General features: G+C 40.3%; 1 protein-coding gene and 1 non-coding gene across 3 annotated transcripts in view; one reads left to right on the top strand and one right to left on the bottom strand.

Moving 5' to 3' along the window:
- Positions 1-6,134: 6,134 nt before the first annotated feature.
- Positions 6,135-6,318, bottom strand: LOC131473758 (U2 spliceosomal RNA). Its single transcript, XR_009242237.1, has one exon. It is a non-coding gene; the product is annotated as a U2 spliceosomal RNA (small nuclear RNA).
- Positions 6,319-13,756: 7,438 nt separating this feature from the next.
- Positions 13,757-22,715, top strand: part of LOC131466762 (collagen alpha-1(XI) chain-like) — a 90,164-nt gene continuing 81,205 nt past the window's right edge. Inside the window, exons 1-2 of one of the 2 annotated variants that reach the window (XM_058640328.1) lie at positions 13,757-14,142; positions 20,004-20,168. In XM_058640328.1, the coding sequence (XP_058496311.1) occupies positions 14,028-14,142; positions 20,004-20,168 (280 nt within the window). In that variant the 5' untranslated portion in view covers positions 13,757-14,027. The remainder of the gene's footprint in view (positions 14,143-20,003; positions 20,169-22,715) is intronic. The other variant, XM_058640235.1, reaches the window with a different exon arrangement.

Here is a 22,715-nt window from a genome sequence, read left to right on the forward strand (position 1 = left end):
CACAACTGACAACTGAGGGTCACATGGCAGAGCAGTGCCTAGCATTAATGCCTTCAAGCTAGAAGGTCACTGGTTTGAATCCTGGCTCCAATGAAGGCCTCCATGTGACATTTGCATGTTCTCCCCGTGTGTGCTTGGGTTCCCACCAGATACTGCGACTTCCTCCCACTGTACAAAAACTGTGACTGTAGGTGTGAGTGTGAATGGTTGTTTGTCTCTGTATATCGTCCCTGTGATTGATTGGCGACGTGTCCAGAGTGTAACCGATGGCTGGGCGATGCAACTTACGCAATCCGATATTCCTCGTGATATCGCAATAAAAAATATTTGTGATAGTAAATATTTGATAGAATTTCTAAATAAATGTGTGTATATAGTTTACAATATAAATGTATATGATGCAAAATTAACCTATTACCAACAAAATTACAAAAAAAAACAGCGAAATAACTTGTTATAACTTGATATTAATGGCAGGTCACATGAAATCGATTGGAGGGCTGCATGTGACCCACGGGCCATGAGTTTGAGACCCCTGACCCCTACAATTATCATTGGAGATATATTTAAATGAATGTCATATGGGTTTTCCACTGCCCTTAATTTGGAATCGTGATTGTGATTAGCTTAGCTGCAGAAGCTTGTGGAAGTCCACAGGCACCGTGGAAACAACACTGCATCTAGCCCGTGGTTACTGTAATCCTAAACCACCATGTTGGAACTGACCCAGTCTATACAATGTGGAAGATGATGAACATGGAAAACTAGTGAGCTACTGTTCTGTGTCTACAGCTTTCACCTTTTCCACTGAAGCTGCAACACTGTTAACATGGATATAATACATATAAACGCCTGGTCACAATGTTTTCACGCAGAATTACTCATATACCACATTTTATGGGTTTTTTACTCAAGTGGTACATTGTTACTGTGTCACTGAGGGAAAATATGGTTTTAGGGCCTCTCTGCAAGTGGAACAACATGGCCCCTTTCATATTCAGTGTTGTGAGTGATATCAGCACAGTACTCTATAATCTACTTTATTCCTTTTTCCATATCTGCAGCCACAGTTGTCCCTTTGGTCTTTTATGGAAGCACACACCGAGCCAGTTAAGACAATGTGGTTTGCATTTCTGCCACTTTTTCCTTTGAGGTGTGGAATCATCATCATCTGCTGGCACACATCACCTCCACTGCAACAAACTTCAAATTTTTGCAATTATACTTGATCAGTTTAATTCGCCACATCCATATATGACTCCATTCAATGATGGTGATAAATAGCACTTTCAAGAATCATAACCAATGGACGTAGATCACAATGCATCTGTACACAATTTGATAGACCTACAATGATCCATGTGACGTGTGCAAAAACAAAAACACAAAAAACAAGTCAACAAATCTGCTTGGTGTAGTTTTCTAAGAGTGATGGCGTCTAACAACTTTTCCCCCGGGGCAGCTACGTGGAGCAAAGCAACAGCAGAATCAGCTTCCCTTCGGTGGTCGACCATGTTGGATGTATTCAAAAGCAGCTCGACGTGGCTTCTCTGTCATCATCTAGCGCTCCCGGGGGTCGTGAAGTTGGCCAAAACGGCATCCTTGCCAGACGTGTCTGCAGAGTGAAATGAAATTGCTGGCAGACTCGGCTGAGTTTACCCAGACTATCATCTGATAACAGCAATAGCCAGATAAGTATGGGCTTCAGCCAAGTGTATTATTTCAGCAACTTGATATTTGATCTATAGTTTCCTTTCAGGTGTGACTAAGCTGAAAAACATGTACCCTGCCTTTCACCTCATGTCAGCTGGGACCAGCACCCCCGAAACCCTCATTCCACGGATTAAGCAGTAGAAGATTGGTGAATCAGAGTGAATGAGTGCACTTCTGTTCAGTTGCCTTATTTCATTCCAAATAATGACTTTGAAACATGTGCAGTTACTCTGAAGATAGCTCAAGAGTGATGCAGCAAATATAGTTGTATTATAAAGGCTACCAACAAATAGGATGACTTACTAAGAGCACCAGTGTGTGCAGTACTGACTCTGACTGGATAACAAATGCTAGAGATAGAGGTATAGCAGCACTAGCAGAGAGCCCCATACTTCCCTTTCCCTGGCAACATGGTCCAGCTCTGAATGGGGGATCCCCTGGCACTCCTAGGCCAGAGAGGAGATATAATTTCTCCACCTGGTCCTTGATCTGCCCCCAGGTCTCATGCCAGTTGTACGTGCCAACACCTCCTTGGGGAGGTGCCCTGGCGCCCTAACCACCTCCACTGGCTTTTTTCCACACAAAGTAGCAGTGGCTCTACTCCCAGTCCCTCCCAGATTCTCAAGCTATCTCTGAGGGACACCCCGCACAAAAAAAATATTATTTTGGCTGCTTGTATCCGCGATCTTCTTCTTTCCATCATGTTCCATTGCCACAGGTGAGGGAAATAATAAAGGGATTGAATGAATTGTGGTATGGGTTTTGGTTTCAGCATGCTGCGGGTATTTGCTCCTTCAGCATCTCCTCCATTTAGATCCACCAGGTTCAGACAACCTCCTTGTTCTACTTCTCCAGGACCTCCACATAGTCACGCCCCTCATGGTGCTCACTGGCTGTGAACTTTAATATAGCTATATAGCTTGGTTTGTGTATTTATTGTGTTTATTGTTTGATAAAGTTTTGTTTATTAAATGTTTGAGAAAATGTTTTTTCTCAAACTGACAGACTAATGAGCCTAAAGACATTTCATTTCATTTTTATTCCTGTGTTTGTTTGAGGTCAGTGAAATATAAACACAAAGCTACTAGAATTACTGTGCACCAACTACTATGTGTGGTGGGAGAAATGTATGTTGACAGAGTGAAAACGTTGTAAAGGCTAAACATGAACAAACGTGGATTAAATAGATCATTTCATGAGGGAAAAAACTTCTTCTGAATTTAGGAAATAATCACTGTCATGTTTTTTTTCAATGGATTTTAACTTTTGAACTTAATGTGGATCATGTTATTCAGCCTCTACTCAAACCTATAATGTACCTGGATCATTCGAGAGAGGAACAGCAACAGATCCAGGGTTGTCCAAACTGCTATGTTTCAAAGAGGGAGATAATTACACAAACATTCATTTTTATTTTAGACATTTTCTTCATTCAAACCTTTTTTATCATCTAGTTTGAAGCCAGCCAGATTTTGGCAGTGTAAAAAAACAACGAGGAAAGATCATTGCCAGGCAGAAGTGCTTGATCATCTTCAAATACAGGAAACAGTAAATCTGACCGGCTATGAGCATTCTAGTTATGAATGAAGAGAGTTATAATTAATGACATATATATATAAAAATGTAAGTAAATGCAAAATAAAACATTTGCATACTTGCTGGTCAGCGCCTCAGCCAGATGGCCCTTGCTGCCGCTGCCATATTTTGGGTTAATTGGCATTGGCACACGTAGTTCAGCATCGCACCTTCTTAAATCATGTCATGTGCCCTCATTTATGTCCAAAAGACACCCATGGCAATGTTATGCAACACACACCATGCCACAAACAATGCTCAGACCTTCCTTAGGCTGTACTGTAATGTTCCACTGGACCAATCCAATTTTCAGTAATGCAAACACAAACAAGGCAATCGGAGATGGCAGACTTCACCCCATTCTGTCTGACTCTAATGGATAGACAGTGTCCATTATCACGCGTTAACCAACTCAGGAATGACTGAGTTGGTCAATAATAATTTTGGTCAGGATCATTTGCATAATGTTACACTGTAAATCACCTGGATGTTGATGTAATGGGTTTTCTTTCAATTGACATAAGTGACAACATAGACGTTTTTTTGGTTGGGCATGAAACCCGGCAAAACCCGGGGAAACCCACATTTCATCTAAGCTTCTGTTCAACTCTTCTGTGGCTGAAAGGTGGAATTTGACACCAACATGTCGGACGAGGCTCGATGTAACTGCATGGCTGATACTTAGTAGTACATTGTGATCTACAGCCAGTCAAACTCAGGGGATGTTGGAATGATTCACTCGCCAAAAAGTGCAGCAAACTAGACTTTAACAGCATGGAAAGTGCATATGGACATCAAACCTCATTTGTCTCTAAATCGGTTGACAGGATATTAGAGATATCACCTACTGCTTTGCTGGATAAAGGAAGTTTACACCAGCACCCATCTTTACTGAGGAATAGGTACGTGGAACTTGGCTGGTGTCATCTCCCAGTCCTCTGTCAAATCAACAACTTTACTAGACTGCACAGAGTAAGGACCAGCACCAAAATTCAACCTGCATAACTGATGAGAGCGGTGTATAACAAGCAGAGTGTCAACCTGCCTATGTAGGCACATCTAATGTGTCATTTAAATAAGCATGAATATAATGTGACCAGGTTTTGTTGGTCAATGGCACAGAGGCTTTGTGCTGCCTCAAGATAGCAATGTGCTAACAATGCACCTAACCACACCTTATTTTAAGACCAACACACCCTTGGCCACATTGATGGGAACAAGTGCATTTGCTATCTACAGAACGTATAGCAAATGGGTGTGAAATGTCAACTGTGTTGGTTGGAAACTAGTAATTACACTTGTGCTGTGCTGCACTTAGTGCTGGGTGTAAGATCGAGTAAGATATAAAAGTACACACACACACACACATATATATATATATACATATATATCATCATTTTCAGTCACAAGTCATGATATGTCAATCTCCACAAGAGTTTCTCCACAATTGGAACAAAGCAGATCATGTTTGGATGTGTGTGAAACCATTTAGTTGTTTGATGTGTCGTCCAGATTGTGCCAGTTTATCTGATGAGTCAGATGTCTATTTATTAGTTTTTCGTTGTCTGGGTTTGATTCATTGGATCATACTTTCATTTATTCACATAATGAAAAGCACGACCACCCTTTCATGAGAAAGAAAAAAAATAACAAGTCAAAGCAGGTTTCCAGGCAGATTTAAGAGGTACCCGGAACTCAAATTATTACTGGTTTCATTCCCAGTAGTCAGTCCAGTAACGTTAGTGTCCCCTTGAAGAGTTCACAAGAGCATTTTGTCCACACAGCTTCAAGGGCTGCTAAAAATCTCAATTAGCCAAATACCAAACACTGTTGAGCACACAGCTGGATTCAATAAATATGCCAATATGTGTTGGTGAGGAAGTGTTATCTTAAAAGGCTGATGGCTGGTTGGAAAAGGAGTCTCTCCAGTGACTACTTTAATGACTGGAAACCCCTTTCTTGCCTACCCAGTCATTAAGATGTCAAAAGGAATATACCTGGCTGTTGCAATAAAATGTTGGCCAACAGACATTTGCTTAGTCACTAAAGTGTGAGCAATGGCCGCAGTCCTCTGCAGATCAGTGGAAAGAAAAACCTGTCGCCTCACTGCTAAAGTATTCCCACTGACCCTGAACAGCTTTACAGGACAACTTTACATTTTTACAAGTTTATCCTAAAGCTGTTACATGGATGTTTTGTTTTACTATATAACTGAGAAGCCAGTTCCTGTTTGGTTATACCTCATATGAGCAAAGGAGGATGTGCACTGTTTTAGATGTCTGCTAATTGCATGGATGTAAGGAAAACTATGTAATGTATTTTCATTATTATTATTATTATTATTTTTATTATTATTATTATTATTATAAACCCATAGATTTAAATAACTGCGACAGATAAATGTTCAGATTAGCATTTGCTGACTTGCAGATTGGAGTTGTACATAGCAGCAAGATTCTTAGGCTCTGCATATCAGAAAACTGCCAACAAAAACTATCCAACCTGACCTTTATTATAAGCACAACCGTGTTTCTTGCAAACCAGAAATGCAGTCTACTGTCCAACTAACATTTGGCTTTTTCCATTTGATTTTTCCTGAATAAAATGTCTGACATAACCAGACTGAACATTGCAAATAATCTGGGTCTGAAAATCTTTGATTATTGTCATCAATATTTGCCAAGTGCAGTTGTGGCATCCCAATTTAGAGGATGCCTTCCTTGGAGGTTACCATTAAAGACCGTTTGTATCACTTCTTTTGAAATCTCCTACAACTGCCCTGATTTGGATTTAAATGACAACACACACCAAGTAAATTCGACCTTTGACCTATCCTTACACAGCAGTAGTGAACACACACAGGCCGGGTGCAGGAGCAGTGGGCAGGAGTGAACAGAGCAAGCCCCATTTTTCACCTCCCACTGCTCAAAATATGTTAAATATGGTATCTCCATGTAGAGGGTATATCAAATATTAAAGTGATAAGAACAGATACTACATTTGATCTTAGTCAAAAGACCGAGAAGCGATCTGTGATCTCACCTGGATCGCTAAATAATGTAGCTGTAGACAAAAGTGTAGAAACCAAACAATAATCTAAAAGACTATAATCTCATTTCATGAGGTATGAAAGTCATTGATAATTCCAGCTGGATGGCGCACACTATATCACATGTGGTGAGTTAAGGGATTTACTGTTTACTTCCTCAAACTTAGCCCTCTAATTCCCAGATGTCATCTCTCCCTGTCTTTGTCTCTCTCTGAAGAGGATCTTCCTTCACACACACATTAGAATGTTTGTGAGAATCGTCTTATTTGAAACAACTGCTATTGTTACAGAGTCAGACTGTAACTGAATTCTCTGAATAAACATTTTCCTGCACAGCATCAAAGAGGACACTGAGATTTATGTTTGACCACAACAACAAAAAGGAGCACTGAGGAACATTCATTGCCTCCAAATACAGCAACTCCCAGAGTGCTCGAGATCCAGTACGCTTCATGACTTCAGGCATCTTCAGTGCACATGTGTCTCTAAGTCCTCTGTCTTTTGCTCTCTCCCTCTCTCATTCACTGTCTGATTCTCATTAGTCACTTTTTAACTGTACTTTAAGTGCATGTAACACTGACTTTGTCACCGCAGAGTCAGAGGTGTTATCAATCCATACTTGACAAATCGGAATGAGTAAAACAGTTGCTTAGTGTTTACAGTTAGGTTTGGTCCCCACTAAAGCAGGTGATACAGCTATCGGTCAAAAGTTCTATTCATGACACATGTAGAGACGCCACATCTGCACAAACACAGAGCTGTGTGGCTCGGGCCTGCTCTCTGTGGCTATCAGCGGTACTGCAGCCTCATACTTCATTTCCTTATCTTTAGCTAGTTTAGTTAGTTAGTTTAGTTTAGTTAGTTAGTTTGCATCACGGTGTGTCATCTCAGCTAGTAAGCAAACCAGATACAGTAGTTTAGCAGGTGCAGTCACTCATGAGTGAATCTGTGGCTTAAACTGTGATAAAGCGCCGCAGTTAAACTAACGCACACAGAAAATCCTGAACGGTTTCAGCCGTTTGTCCACAATTCTTTACTTCACATGTATCATGCATGAAGACGAGAATGTAGAGTTCTTAAAGACGTGGTGTGCAGGCCATATGGGACCCATGTAATATCAAGTAATGTTATTTCATTTTGGATCTTAAATATGTTTTAATTGTGAACTTTATATTGTTTTAGAAACACACAAATATGATATTATGATTTGTACGCACTTTACTGTCATTCTTGTTTAAAGCTGTATGACATGCTAATTAGCTCCTTCAAGTAACAGGACGTGGCCGTGGGTTGGTTTCTGTCTGTCTGTCTGTCTGTCTGTCTGTGTCAGCCTCCACGTTCAGTGTGAGACTGTCCTTTTACTGCCGACGGCTGCAAACAGGGCTCAGAGAGACTTAAGCTCATGAAATACGAGAAGCTCGGGGCATGTTTAGATTATCACAGAGCTCTTCACTTAGCTCACCATAACAGTGTTTACTGCTGAGAGGAAAAGCATTCATCACACACACTTGACAGGAGAAATGAAAATAGGATGGCCTCTTCTCATCAGTGTCACTCGTGAGCATTGGGATGATATATGCCAACCTCACTGCTCACTGGAAGTTACATCCTTTGCTGTACTGTGCTGTGCTGTTAGAGTTAAATGGATTAATATGTAAATATGCAACAATTTCAACTTTTGTGTCTTCTGTGCAGATTTTTTGATAATCGTTAGCCACGCTAACTTTGGTTCCGACTTAACTATGTCAGCATCTACTGCATAGATAGTCATGACATCTAACACATGCATCGTTCCAAGAGGATTCATCTATAACTCTACATGGAGGGATATACTGAATGTCACTGACTTTCTTGAAAAAAACTGTAAAGTCCTTTCTAAGGTGCTTTTTACATGAGTGGCGCTTTGCTGCTTTTACAGCTTTTCTACATTATTGTGTCACATAAAGCAGAATTAAAGTCAACAGAATGCACCTGCCATAGTTTTAACAACTGCCTTGCTCCAAAATGCTATTTAAGCGAGTATGAGACACAACATTGACATGTTTGGTGTATTTAAAACTCTGTAATTTGTCTCTAAAACACTTTTAATAATCTTTTCTGAAAAAAAGTAGTGTAGTAGTAGTTGAAAAAGTTTGCATAAAGCTACATTTCAACCACTACAATTGATACACGGTGGCAGCCGATGGTCAAATGGAAGAGAATTGGGCTTGTAACTGCAGGGTTGCCAGTTCAAATCGGTTCCAGTCAAGGGCTGGGGTAAAAAAAGATTGTTGAACTATAACACAACAGACAAACTGTAAACATAAAAAAGTTGTTTATCTGGAGTTAGGACTGACTGACCCAGTGGTGCGTGGCAGTTCTACTGTAATGTCAGCAAATGTCACTTTTGTATATAAGTGTGTAGTAGTGATGACTTTGTCTCATAAAACCAGGTGCAAAATATGAGAGTGAAAGCCCACCTTCCCACGCCCTAATGATCTCCCACTAGGTGAGGCTGTCTGGGTACCACATGCACCTATAATAAGCAGGCCCAGACAAACATACATTCCACTCAGTGGTTATGCGGTCTGCAGTGTCTAGTATGCATCCCTCTCCACCCCCATCCAGCCACATAGGGCCTTCTAGCTGGATAATTCATGGTAATAAGGAACTCCTTAAAAGTCGGGCTTGACTTAAAGGACGTTTGAGCTCAGAAAAGCTGGTTGTAGGTTTGTTCTTGATGTATTTTTAGGTCTATTGATGGACAACCTCTTCGTTCAACTGGGAGATTTGGGTTCATGGCTCCCAGGTTGGCTGACTGCTACGTGAATAAAGTCATCACACCGTCACATCAAATATGCCACTGTACATTTAGTTAACAGACGTTTAGTGTTTCATATACATTATGAAGAACAAAATCAAATCACCTGCAGAGCATTTGGAATTTACCAGCACATTTTTATGAATGACTACAACAGCTGAAGTCACTGAATGTCCATGTTAAAGTAAACATTTAAAGTAGTAACTTTAAAAAAAGTGACTACTACTACTACTGTTCCTGAAAAGCGTCAAGATTCCGTATTATTATAAACTTGAAAGTGCTCAGGTTAAAAGAAAAATCAAGTCGCTGGGCAACATTTCAAGACATTTTTGTTTTTATAGCTGCTCTGGGCAGAACTGTGCATAGAGCAGGGACTTATTATAGAATAATTATACAATGTCATCTTGGTACACATTGGCAGTAAATGCATCAGTTGTAATCATATGGTTCCAGCTACAAAGGGAGCAGCTCGAACGCTTGCTGAACGCTTGCTGTAGAATCTGTAGAAGCTGCATTTAGTCGGCAGATCCGAGTCCCCTTTGAACAAGAATCTGAAGACTTTACTTTTAGTTGCTCAGCGTTTACATTCAGTTTTCTGCCAGTACGGCGACGCTTGTCAAATTAAACCAAACATTTTGGGCCTCAGTCCCAGTTTGAAACATGAACAAGGGGTTCGGACATTTTCTGCCAAACAACTGACCGACAAAAAAAGTCAACCAACTACCAGAGAGTCAAACTAAAGAGCCCTGGCTGCTTTCAAAAAATGTTCCTACTTCTCCAAACACATTCTTAACATGAATAATGCAAACAGTACAGACACAACTTATATCAGAAAAATAGTCACACAGCTCATTTTATACCACTTCATATTTGAGTCAAGCTTTTTAAACACACATTGCCATGAATTTTTGTGCTAACACCCAGGAATTAGACAAAAATGGCAATTCCATGACACTTCCTGTTGCAGAGTTAACAGTTTACCTTTGATAGCTCATTGTTCTGGTCAATTATTCCCAAAAGACTTTGGCCAGATGTTTATGTACCATGATTGGTGTGTCTACATAATTGGACTTTTCCTCTGGTGCCACCGTTAGATTTACATCTTTGAACACAGCTATTTATGTCATATTACTGGCAGTAATATAATGCACTGCACACTTTTCAAATGCTTCAGGCTCCCAAAGGAATTTGCCATTAATTTTCTCCATTAACATCTCATAATATTCTTCTGAATCACATTTAAACATGTAACTAGTCCGACCAGCTAAGATAAATGACCATGAACCTTTTTGGTTCAGAGATCGAAGCAAATACACTTCCAATTACTAGGGATGGCATTAAGCAACTTTTCGTGTCTGATAGTGGTACCAATATCACAAACACGAGTATCTATCAATACCAAGAACAGTCCAATAGAATCCTTTTAGACCTTACTATGAAAATGTTAACAACACATTTTTTGCTGCCCAATTCAAAGATATAATTCTCCAGCTGTGTAACAAATATCCTTCTCCCAGAAATAAATAACTCATCATATGATTTGGCTGATTTGTATTTTCATTTGTACAGTCTGTGCATAATGAGTCATGTGACCGATACTGAGGATTGCATTGGCTCATCTCTACAAAATAACCCCTTTGAAATTATTACAATACAGATGATTAGCTCCATGGTGTGGTCTTCAGAAATGGTCCTCTGCAAACCTTTGTTGTGACAAAGGTTTGTGCTTATTTGATTCAGTGTTGCCTTGCCTATATTTTGAATCATTCTCACTTTCCTCTGACTTCTGGCATCAACAAGGCATTTTCAGCCAAAAAAATGCACTCTCTTTTTTTTGGTTTGTTGTTTTTTTTATTTTTGGACCATTCTCTGTAAACACTAGATATGGTTGTGTGAGAAAATCCCAGTAGATCAGCAGTTCTCATACTCATTCTAGTCTGTCTGACAGCATCAACCATGCAACATTCAAAGTTACAGTTGAACAGGTGTTCCTAATAAATTGGCCGGTGAGTTTAGTGTTGCACTATATTACAGTTAGTGTCTTGTATCTATATTTACGCTTGCCAACTGGATCATAGCTGATCTTCACAGCAGTGGTAAACATGGTCACCATGGTAACAGAATTTGCATATCACATCGACATCATCATTTTTAATTCATCCAATTATTTGGGTGATGACCCAGTACCAGAAAACTAATGCCACACCTACATGCCTGAGCTGCTTTTAGCATTATCACTGGGATTATTGGGGTATTTGCTGTGGTCCAGTTTTCAAAATCAAATGTTCCCTTCAGCACAGCCCAGTTACATATGTGTAATAAATCAGACCTGTAATCATACTGCTGCCTATCCACAACTTTCTGAATAACTATTATTCCCATTATTATTATGAATTCATTATGAAAACTGCTAAATGTGCCAAAATGCTGTTTGGCTGCATGTGACAATGGCTGCCATCGTACAGTTGAACCCATCCTTCATCTGTACACATGGAAAAATCAAATCAAGAGGGTTAGACTCTATATAGCTACCACCTGTGCTTCCATTCTTTGTTCCAGTCATCTATAACCATTAATTATGTTCAGGCCTCAGGAGCCCTGCTGTCCAACAAGAAAAAAAGAAAAAAAATATATGAGCTTCTCAAGGAAACTCCTGGAGTCTGGAAAACATTTCCTCTTGACTGCCGTTGCTTTTATATCAGCCAGTTTTACATGTATGGACTCTTTGGGATGTCAAATTCAGCAACATTTAAGAGATGACTGGTTTTAACATGACTGATGTGTATTTTTGAGCTGCTTCTCGTTATTTCCCCATTTATTTATGTTGGTTGGTTTATTTGTGGCATGACACATTAATGAACATCTGCATGTAAACATGCCAGATTAGTCCCTATAGGCAGGTCAGTGGAAGAAAACAACAACAACAAACCAGAAATATACAAACTGTATCCAAACAGACGATAACAACTAGCACAACATCACTTTTTTCATGTCCGATATCGATATCACAACCGATATCCACGTTGCTCCTGGCAGTATATGAGTGGGTATGAAAGATGAGGGATAGAAAATTTGCTGTGTGAATGGGTGAGTGAAAACTGTACAGCAGCTCCAAGTGTATAATGAATATTATGCTTCCATAAAGAAGAAATAAAGTTCTTTATCCAAGTTCAAAGTTTATATCACAGTTCCAAGTTCTTTGTCACAGTTTGGTTTTAGTTCTTAGGTCGTTTTCACACCTAACAGTCCACAAGAGTCGGTATGAGCGGAGACTTAGTTCAATTGGGGGTTGCAACATTCAACAGAAACCTTTTGAATAACCTATTCCCCTCCTCGCCTGAGGCGGCGCTGCATCAAGAATTACTAATGGAGAAAACATGACAACAATGAGCAAGAATGTTGGTTAAAGCAGGACAACAGAGCAAAACATGGAGCTGCATCAAATCCTATCGTTTTATGTGAACATACGACACAGATACGATGCAACAATGGCTCGGCCATTTCTCCCGGCTATTGTTATATACACGCGTATGTTGTGGTTGTGTTTACCCACAATGCTCTGCGTTGTAGTCTGCTTCCTGCGTTTGGTTCACTTGAAGTGAACTGAGACCTACGTTTTTAGGTGGAGAGTTCACTTCTTTGTCAAAGTTTGAAGTTCTTTATCACTGTTTGAAATTCAATTCAATTTTATTTGTATAGCTCCAAATCACAATATACATTATTTTAAGGCACTGTACATAAATCAGTACATCATCATAAATACATACGTCACCGAGAGCAGAGAAACCCAACAATTCACACGATGAGCAAACACCAGGCGTCAGTGGAGAGAAACAACACAAGAAGAAATCTCTGACAGAACCAGACTCAGAGATGTGCAGCATCTGCCTCGACCGGTTGGGGTGAAAGGAAAAATGAGGGACAAAGGGGACAGAAAGGGGGGAGACAAAGGACAAGAGGGAGGTGAGGTAGAGACAGAAGAAAGATAATTCAAAGTTTGAAGATCTTTATCAAGGTTCAGAGTTCTTTATCAGAGTTTACAGTTTTTAATCAAAGTTCTTTATTACATTTCAAAGTTATTTATCATTGTTTGAACTTCTTTATCAAAGTTCAAAGATGTTTATCACGGTTCCTCTCATCTCCTCAGTCTCATCTTCTTCTCAACGTTCTTCATCTAAGTTCAAAGTTCTCCACCTGACTGCTCTCTCATCTCCTCCGTCTTTTTTTTAATCTTCGTTTGAAGTTCTCTTCATACTCATCCTCATTATTTTATCCTCATCCTGTAATCCCCCTGGATTCCTCCTCTCAGTCTCATCCCCTCCCTCCCCCCTGGTCCCTTCCTGCATTATGGGCTGAAGCCCCCATAGTTAACCTGTTAACGCGGGAAGTTCAGAGAGCTTTGTGTTAGGATATACTTCTGTCCTGGAGTGTGATGCTGCTGCTGCTGCTGCTGCTCCTGCTGCTCCTGAGGCTGCTGCTGCTGCTGCTGCTCACGCAGATGACTCCAGATCACATGGGGGCGGGTCCTCGCGCAACTTTCCCGACTGGTGATTTGATGAACGGAGGATTTTCCAGTGTCAGTCTCGTGCTCTCGGTTCATGCTCAGTTTTGCGGTGTTTGTCCAGCCTCCTGACGGTGCGCAGCGGAGTGATTTGCGCTTCTGTTTTTTTTCTTCTTCCTTCAGCATCAGTCTGAGCGCTGGGCTTGAGGGGGAGCGGACCTGTAGGGCCCAGTCTGACTGTGAGAGGCATCTTTATACTTGACACACATGGAGCTCTAGTATAAGCACGTTCTTTGTGGATTGTGGAAGGGAGAGATTTTGTTTTATTTATTTTTTAAGAAAAAAAAAAGGTAGCCCGGTTTCTGTACAACTGCGGGCCCCGCTCAACCATGGAGATGCAAAGATGGAACACCAGGTGGAAAACGAAAAGTTGTCTATGGGACTCAACGCTCACCGCACTGGTTTCATTCATTTTAATTCTACAAGCTGCCACAGCCAGTGCAGGTAAGACTTCGCATGTTTGCTGCTCATCTCAGTCTCTGGAGTGTGGCTCTCAGCCAGTCTATGTGTGAGGGGCCACAACTGAGCTGCCAACTTTATTAGCAGTTAAAGCCAGAGAGAGGCCACTCATGTCATCTCTGTACACATTTACCTTATCAATGATCATCATGGAGGCATTTATCTTTTAAAGGCAATCACTAATTGACATTAATCAAGTATATTATGTCACATCGTCCAAGTTGCTTTAACAGTCATCACACCTGTATGTTTACTCACCTGAAACGTATTTTTATACTTATTGTGTTTATTATTTCATCACAATTGTAGGCTATATTAGATTTGTCTACAGGAAAAAAGAAATTCTGTCTCCCAGGTGTGGCCAGAGAGAGAGAGAGAGAGAGAGAGAGAGAGAGAGTTCAATGATTAATGAGCAATGATGGATCTGTCACTTTGTCACATAATTACAGACGTTTAAACTCATCACAGTGCTTAAATGGTTCCATTCCATCCCTTTTCTTTCTGGAAACGATTCAAGATTTAAAGCATTAGTAGACTCGCATAGAGAGTGAATTAAGTTTTTTTTTTCAAAACAACTGTGGACTGAGAGTTTGACAAAAATGTGGTTTTGTTTGCTGAGCTGTGGGCTGTGCTGTTGTTGACAGTTAAAAAAGTGAATCATCTGTAGGTTTTGTGGTGAATGTAAGAAAATGATGAAAGACAGTGGGGCAAAATATTGTGGAATTCTGGAAGTGAAATTCCTGAGGAGTCACCGTCTTTCCATATTATCTTGGCTCCCACTGAGTCCATGAAGGGGCGTTGATGGAAAAAAAGGAAAGGAAAAAAAACTGGGGTATTTTTCCTCTGCTTAAAAAGACATATGTGGGTCACATTAACGTCTGCGATTATATTCCCTTTGTCTGGAGTCACTGATATCCACAGGCTAATGTGACTGCAGCCAAGTTCACTGTCTATCAAGTGCTGTATGTATCTGCTGAGACGCTACGTTAAAATATTTATGGACATTTATTTTCATAGGAAATACAGTTGTTATTTTTCGCCCTTTAAAGAGTTTTCTTCTGTCATTAAAGTGACGGAAATCAAGTTGATTTAAAAACTTTAAAAAATGTTGGTGATTTTTATTATCCATCAAGTCAAGTAATCAAGTAATCAGACCTGACTGAGGGAGCATTTGTTTGTATACAGCACCAGTGCAGGGGTGGGTGGGGGCTGAAGGAGTGCTGAGGTTTTTTTCACTCTCACTCATCTTCTACCGCTTTATCCTCCACGTGAAGGTCACGGGGGAAGGTCACGGGGGAAGGTCACGGGGGAAGGTCACTGGGGCGCTGGCGCCTATCTCAGCTGACATAGAGCAACAGTATGCACAGGGTTTTTTTGAGCAGTAGTTTTTGTGGGTGTGTCTTTGTGTTCAGTCATACCCCAACCTTTTTGTGGCCATGTTGCTTCATTAGCCTAATGTTGCTGCTGCCTGCATCTGTCTTGACAAACAAATCACCTCCTGAGTGTAACGCGGGAATGTCCGCGGACGACATGCCGCTATACTGAGAAAAAGAGCTGAATTCATTTCACAAACATTTCTATCTTACGGACATTTGTTAATATTTAATAGTCAATTACACGTCTGTTACATTCAAATCATTGTCAAATGAGTTCACACAGTGCAGATTAAGTCTGTCATCTCCACACGACTCTCTGTGTTTCACAGGTGAAGCTGTGCTTTGTTTTATGTCAAGACAGATGGACACAACAGCAACATCGCTCGAGTAAAGCACAAAGTCTGAGGAGGAAAACACCTCAAAGCACCTGAGGGAAATTTCAGATAATTCTCCACCTACTGTAGTTAGCAGTTTGGTGGTGGTAAATGCTTCTGGCTACGTCTCCACACAAACACAGTCAGGTCTGATTGTATCAGTTGACAAAGCCCATTTCAGATTAAGGACACAGCATACAAATAACTTAATATTGTCTCTATGCACAAACATTAACCACATGGGTGGCGAGCACCGGTGCCTCACAGGGAAAAGGTCATGGGTTTGAGACCCGGTCTGGTTCTCCAGTTTCCTCCCACAGTCCAAAAACATGCAGAGGTTAACTGGACACTCAAAATTGACTGTAGGTGTGAATGTGAGAATGAATGGATGCTTGCCCTGTGAGTGACTGGTGACATTTGCCCTATGCTGTGATTGGCTAGCCAAATGTTACACACTGCAGCTTTAAATTAGTCTTTAATCAAATATCCAAAAGAGATATATGTTGATTAAGAACATCATCATCATCATCATCATCTATAGCTGTTAAGTCATGTGATATATAGAGAAACCACCCAGCTGAGGGCAGATGGCAGAGAGCTCCCCAAAGATGAAAAGATGATTAAAGCAAATACCACAGTTGCATGGCTCGCTGGTTGCCCATCTTTCTTCACTCTGACTGATATTTAAACTCACCATAATTGCATGATGTGCTAGCAAACATTTACAGGCTTTGCAGTGTACTTTAATTACTGCCTGTGCTGCCAACTCTCAGTAGATGGCAGTGACACAAAAAAAAGACCTTGGAGACATCGCGGGATGCTGCTTCACAGACACTCAGGATGTCACAGATTTAAACATCAATCACAAGTCTGAACTAAAACAAACTGTGAGCGTGTGATGAGTTACGAGATAAGGATTACACACCGAGTCCATCGAGCTGAAAACGAGATTCTAATGTGTGAACGTTTGCGAGTTAAATTGCTTTAATGATGTTATGAGAGGTTTCTCGTGTCAGTGCATGTTTTTCTGCCTCGAGGGAAATCACACTTCTCTGTCATGTTAGTTGTAGCTTGTTAACACGGCAGATAGTATATCACAGTCACCGACAGCAGCCAGGGAGATATGTCATTAAAAATCAGAGAGACTGACAAATTACCCCCCAGACAAGACTGCGGAGAGTCTGAAACTGCTTCGGTACCTTCAGCACGAGAGAACTGTCTTCCCTTCTCTCTCTTGTGGTTTCCATCCTTATCATTAGAATATGGTTTATTTTATGTCTTTTTCTTGTGTCGCAAACTCCTGTGAGATGGAGAGGCTTTTGGAAGGCACTGCCTACTCATTTGGGGTCTTTAATGGTTTTGGGATATTGCCCACTTTTCAGGGCTTCTGTGAAGCGGCGGCTGTGAAAGGAGTGGGGCGGGAGAGTTGGTTGTGGTGCGGGTGGGCAGGTGTGCGCTTGGAGGGGGGGGTTGTGTGGTGGTGGTGGTTCAGTCCAGGCCAATTCAGCACATCTGGAATATATGAGGCCTTGAGGTATGCAGTAATGCAGAAAGACATTCTGAAACTCACAAAGAGACCTTTAGTCGAAGCTTTCTTTCTTTTTTTCAGGAACCAGTAGCTCTGTGCTGAAGACAATATTCAGAAGGGCCACAGACTATTTTCTTTTTATAAGGCAGTTGGTGTGAGGCTTAAATCTTGGCACTTTGTCCCTCACATTTGTAGTTTATTCTGTCAACAGTCTGGTCTGTTAAATGGATCGTTCCTCGATGTCAGTTATAAAGCTTTTATAAATCTCCTCCCCATTTATGACAAAGTTACTGTGGGACTGAATTTATTAGAAATCAAAAGAAGATGTTCTGCTTGGCTTGATTGATCCCAGTACTCAGCATAAACTCCTTTCCATCATGAAAACGGCAGATCCCCAATACTTAAAATAAAAAAAGGAGACCTTCGGTATGTGTTTGAATCAAGTAACTGCTCATGCTGTTATTTTTCTGGTCATTGGAGAGGCAGCTACAGGGATGGGGCCTTCTCGGTTTAGTCTCATGTATGTTTAGTTAGGGGGGGTATGGGGAGTGGTGCCAGGGCCATAATGGGTTCCGCATGTGGGCTTGTCGCTCCACCCACCACATCCCATCCCCCACTCCACCCCTTCTGGTCACTAAAAGTGAACAGGAACCACACAATCAGCACTTCATATCTCCACGTGCAACATGACTTCCAAAAATGGAACATTGAAATGTTGGTTATGGTGAAATGAGTTTAGGTTACGAGAAAGAAACTATGGTTGGTCCATTCATGGGAACAGTATGCGCTGCTCTATTCATCTACAGTGTTATCATTTAAATAGTATTCTCATGACTAGTCCAAGCTGTTTTGGTTGGTCTTTGTCTCTTGACCACATTTCCCTCCCTGTTCATGCGGTTTGTGAGTCGTATTATGGCTGATGACCTGATGTCCTGCTGTGTGGACTTCAAGGAAAGCTCCTGTCTGATGCCTTCAAATATATTTCCCACGGTTTTATTTGTCCATCAAACACATGAATTCAGATTTGACATTAAGTCTCTTTTCTGATTTTTTTTTTAGTGGTATGATGTCTGGACATGGATGTGCTTGGTTTGTGGTTTTTAAAACTTCTAGGTGACATTGTTACTCATAGTATTGGTCCTCTGTTGTCTTTTAAGATTCTCTTTTTAGTTGACACACTTTCTGGATAGTTTGTAAATCAAACTTTTCACTGGGCCAATACTGCACTGATACTACTGTGGTCTTTAAAACTGCTGCAATTTATCATATAATCGATTTATTGATTACAGAATGAATCATCCACTAGTTTTCAATCAATTTGTTTCTTAATATTTTAAACAAGTACTTATGTGTGTAAAATATGTGAATATTTACTGGTTTTATGCTCCATATAACAAAGACATAATTAAAACTGAATAATTTGGTGGTTTGCGGACAAAGCAAGATTTTATAGACAGAAATTAATCGATTAATTGACTTTTTCACTTAGATTACATAATTCATGTCTGATGAATATCAATCATAAAAAAAGTTTCATGGTCCTCCGATAATCCAAAAACGACATTCACTACTTTCCAGGAGACATGTAGCATTGTCAGTTCTGTATGTACATTTACTTTTCTATCTACCACAACACTCTAATGACTTTGAATTAAAGGCTAACTCTTACTTCAGACTGGCAGATGTGTATTAAATCAAAAATGACGCCGCACTTTACGTCAGCGCTCCTGGTTTTTCAGTGGTCTTAGAACATACCCTGTGAGACAGCTTAAATTCCCCTGTAATCACACTATAATTGATGATGTGGCTCGAGGGGAATGGGAGAGATTGAGTTTAAGAGCAAAAGCAGGCAATGATGAGGTTGATGAAGGATGCTGAGAGTAAAAAGTACGAGTCTGTGGAGTAGTATCACCCCTCAGTTCCAGTACCATTGACAGGAACAAATCATGAAATATCAGGGAGCTCATAAAGCTGCCTCTATCTGTGCTTTTATTCCAACAATCCAGTGAACAGCAGCAATGACTTTTATCATCCCGTAGATGCTGTACCATTTGTTGGTACCGGTTGCCGGTTCCTCTGCCAACGTTGCTCATAAATGAGTTGACATATTTGGCCAACACTCTGTGAGCAGCCAAAAGAGATTAATGAGCGTAAATGTTGACTTATCATCAAAATGCCAGGTCCCATTAGACTTTCTATTAACTGTTGAAATGACCGTGAAATTGCATACTACTTTTACAACATGTACATCCGTAAAAAATCGCAGTAAAAGGCATTTTCCTCCATAATCTCATACATCATCCTTATTTTGTTACATAAATTATATTCCCGTGTTCTGTATATTCATTCTTTTCTTTAGTTCCTGCCCTTAGCAGACTGAGAATGTATTTAAACAGTTGATTTCTGATTTAATTGAATTATATAGCTGCACTTAAATTGAGCTTCATAGAAGTAAGTTCTACTCTTTCAGGGAACATGAAAAACCATGAGTAGAAATATGTGTATTGTATTTATTTACGATTGAGTATAATTGATCACTACAATCAATTCTTTATTTTGCCTCCACAGCTGATCCAGTGGATGTACTGAAGGTGCTAGACTTCCGCAGCTCTCCTGAAGGTGTACGGAAAACAGCGGGCTTCTGCACCATGCGGAGAGGATCCAAACCTGATGTCGCTTACAGAGTGGGAAAACAGGCCCAAATCAGTGCTCCAACCAAGCAGCTCTTCCCCGGTAACTCCTCTCTGCTCAAATCAACACAGTTTAGCAGCATTTACTCTGAATCTGAACCAGTTGGCTCTGGACCATAAAGAATGTATTTCACAGAAACACAGAAAAGCTGCACTTTTCACCAACACTGTCATGGTTTTTATCAAAGAATGCCAAAGATATGAACACATGCTAAAATAATGTAACATTGATGCGTGCAATACTTTCTTGAGGACCACTTCCCTCAAGATAGTTAGCATTTTATTTCATTGGCTCTCACTTCCTGGAAGTAAAGAACTTCAAATAAACACCCGTGTCCAACATCTGAATGTCATTTGAGCAAATAAAGAGGTCCAGAAATGGAAGGAGATTGTTTTGCAAAGTAATGAGTGTGTTTTTGTAAAAGCTAATGTAGATTTAAGACAGGAACGCTGACATCATTTTTCTATAAAATGAGCTAAGAGACTACAACCATGTTAGTAGCTCAGTGAAATGTTAACATGCTTACATTGACAAGAATGTCAGCTTCGCATTTTAGCTTGCTATCGTTGGCTATTTAGCACCAAACATAAGGTGCAGGTGATTCTGACAGGAATATCTCAAATAATCAAGTTATTGAAATCACGTAATCTACACGCCCAGTTGCAAATAATTCAATTACTTTGAATGAGAAGCTACACAGACATCTGACAGGAATACCATTAGATTTATAGTACTTTGTTCAAAATTGTTTGACAAACTGAATAATCACGAATAGAACACAAAGGAGGAAAAGGACAAAACACAATGTCTGTGTCATAGACTGTATATTGCTTGATGTAGTTTTCAGGTCTGGTAAGTGACGCCAATGAAAAAAGTGCTAAAACTTGTATTTTGTGAATACACTGTATGTCTAAAAAATGATCCTACTTCTCACTTGATTTAAGACAACAAAACATTTACCTGAGGCTATATGGTCTCAATTGCAAGTTTATTTTCTTCTCCAATACAACATGATGTCCATTTTACAAATTGTGATCCCATTTCTAGTAAAATGGACAATTAAGTGGGATACACTTAAGGCTATGGCTATATGGTGTGATTGACCGAGAATGTCAGGCATGGCAGATGGCCGGTTGTCTGTAAGATCCAGCCCTCATTTCTTCCCCAGCTCCAAACTCATCCAAATTTTATAACCTGGGTGAACCCAGTCGAAACTGCTAGCTCTGCAGACACATGTGGCAAGGACGGCAGCAGCTTTTGCATACTTCCAATATGGTGGCCATCGAAGAGCAGCTGTCTTTAGATTCGGCTGTTGCTGCCATTTTAAGTGACTTGCTCCATGCAGCTCCCCCAGAGAAAAGTCACTACTAACTATTATTAACCATCACTTCTACATTTGTTGACATGTTTCTGTCACTCTGTATACATTATCCTGATCACTGCTCTGATTGGTTGTAGATCTATCCAATTGTGTACAGAGGCATTTTGGAAGTGGGAGATGACTACACCCCAGATTCATGCGCAAAAGAGATTGAGATGCGGTCTGGCGCTAGCCAGGCTAACAAGTATGGTCTCATCTGGTTTCAAAAAACCAAGGTCGAAATGGCCAAACTGCAGATCTTGAGGTTTCAAATATGCAGTTCACAAACCAACGGTGATGTCACAGTGGGTTGCCATTTGGTCTGTCTAAACTTTGTAGCAATCCATGGGACAGATATTTTAAGTGGTGACTCACCCACAAAGTGTCATCCCTAAAGCCATGCCACGCGTTACACATTTTATTGCTGCTCAAATACATCATTTTTTATACCCTATAAAGTATGAGTGATGTTTTTCATGTACTGTCTGGTATAACTTGATGGAAAACTAAAATCATCTTAAAGATTCATCATCTCTCATCAACAATGATGTAATGAATAACTTAATTGAAGCTCTCTGCTACAAGCACCTGCCTTGAAAAATGCAGTCCAGACATTCAGCAATTGTTTGCTACAGTATGTGTTCAGTGGTGTTTGAGTAGAGCCCATAGTGCATGAGCTTCGCTCAGCACATGGCATATGAAATCTCATATAAACATATGACTCAAGTAGAGCAACACCAGATTTTTGTTACATGATATTTTGGGGAAAACCACAATTTATTTCTGCAAATCAATGAGAGGAGTGTTTCGTTTGATGCTTTGTGGAGTGGCCCTGTCAATAAAATGTCTGTCCTCAAATTTGATTGCTGGCAGCGTTGGATATGGCGTGGTTGGATGACGTCATGAAATCCAGCAGAGCTTTCATATTGAATGCACATTCCCTGATTCAACAACTGATGTCTGGCTGTTTGTTAGATATACAGCCATGTTTATTTTATTTGGAAGTCCATTTGGAGAAACTGAACAAATGATTTGATTAGGTTTCCTACTTTCTTACACTCTTTGCTTTGTTCATTGCTACTCATTAACACATACAATATCATATAAAGAACCAGTGCCATTTTGATTGCTGTAAAAAACCCATTACAGATCATTTCTTTATAGCTGGGATGGATTGAACATCCCCTTGTTACTTAGTTGTGCAGTACAGATACAGTTTACCAGTGCAA

Source organism: Solea solea, chromosome 1 (genome assembly GCF_958295425.1).
Source record: "Solea solea chromosome 1, fSolSol10.1, whole genome shotgun sequence".
Classification (NCBI taxonomy): domain Eukaryota; kingdom Metazoa; phylum Chordata; class Actinopteri; order Pleuronectiformes; family Soleidae; genus Solea; species Solea solea.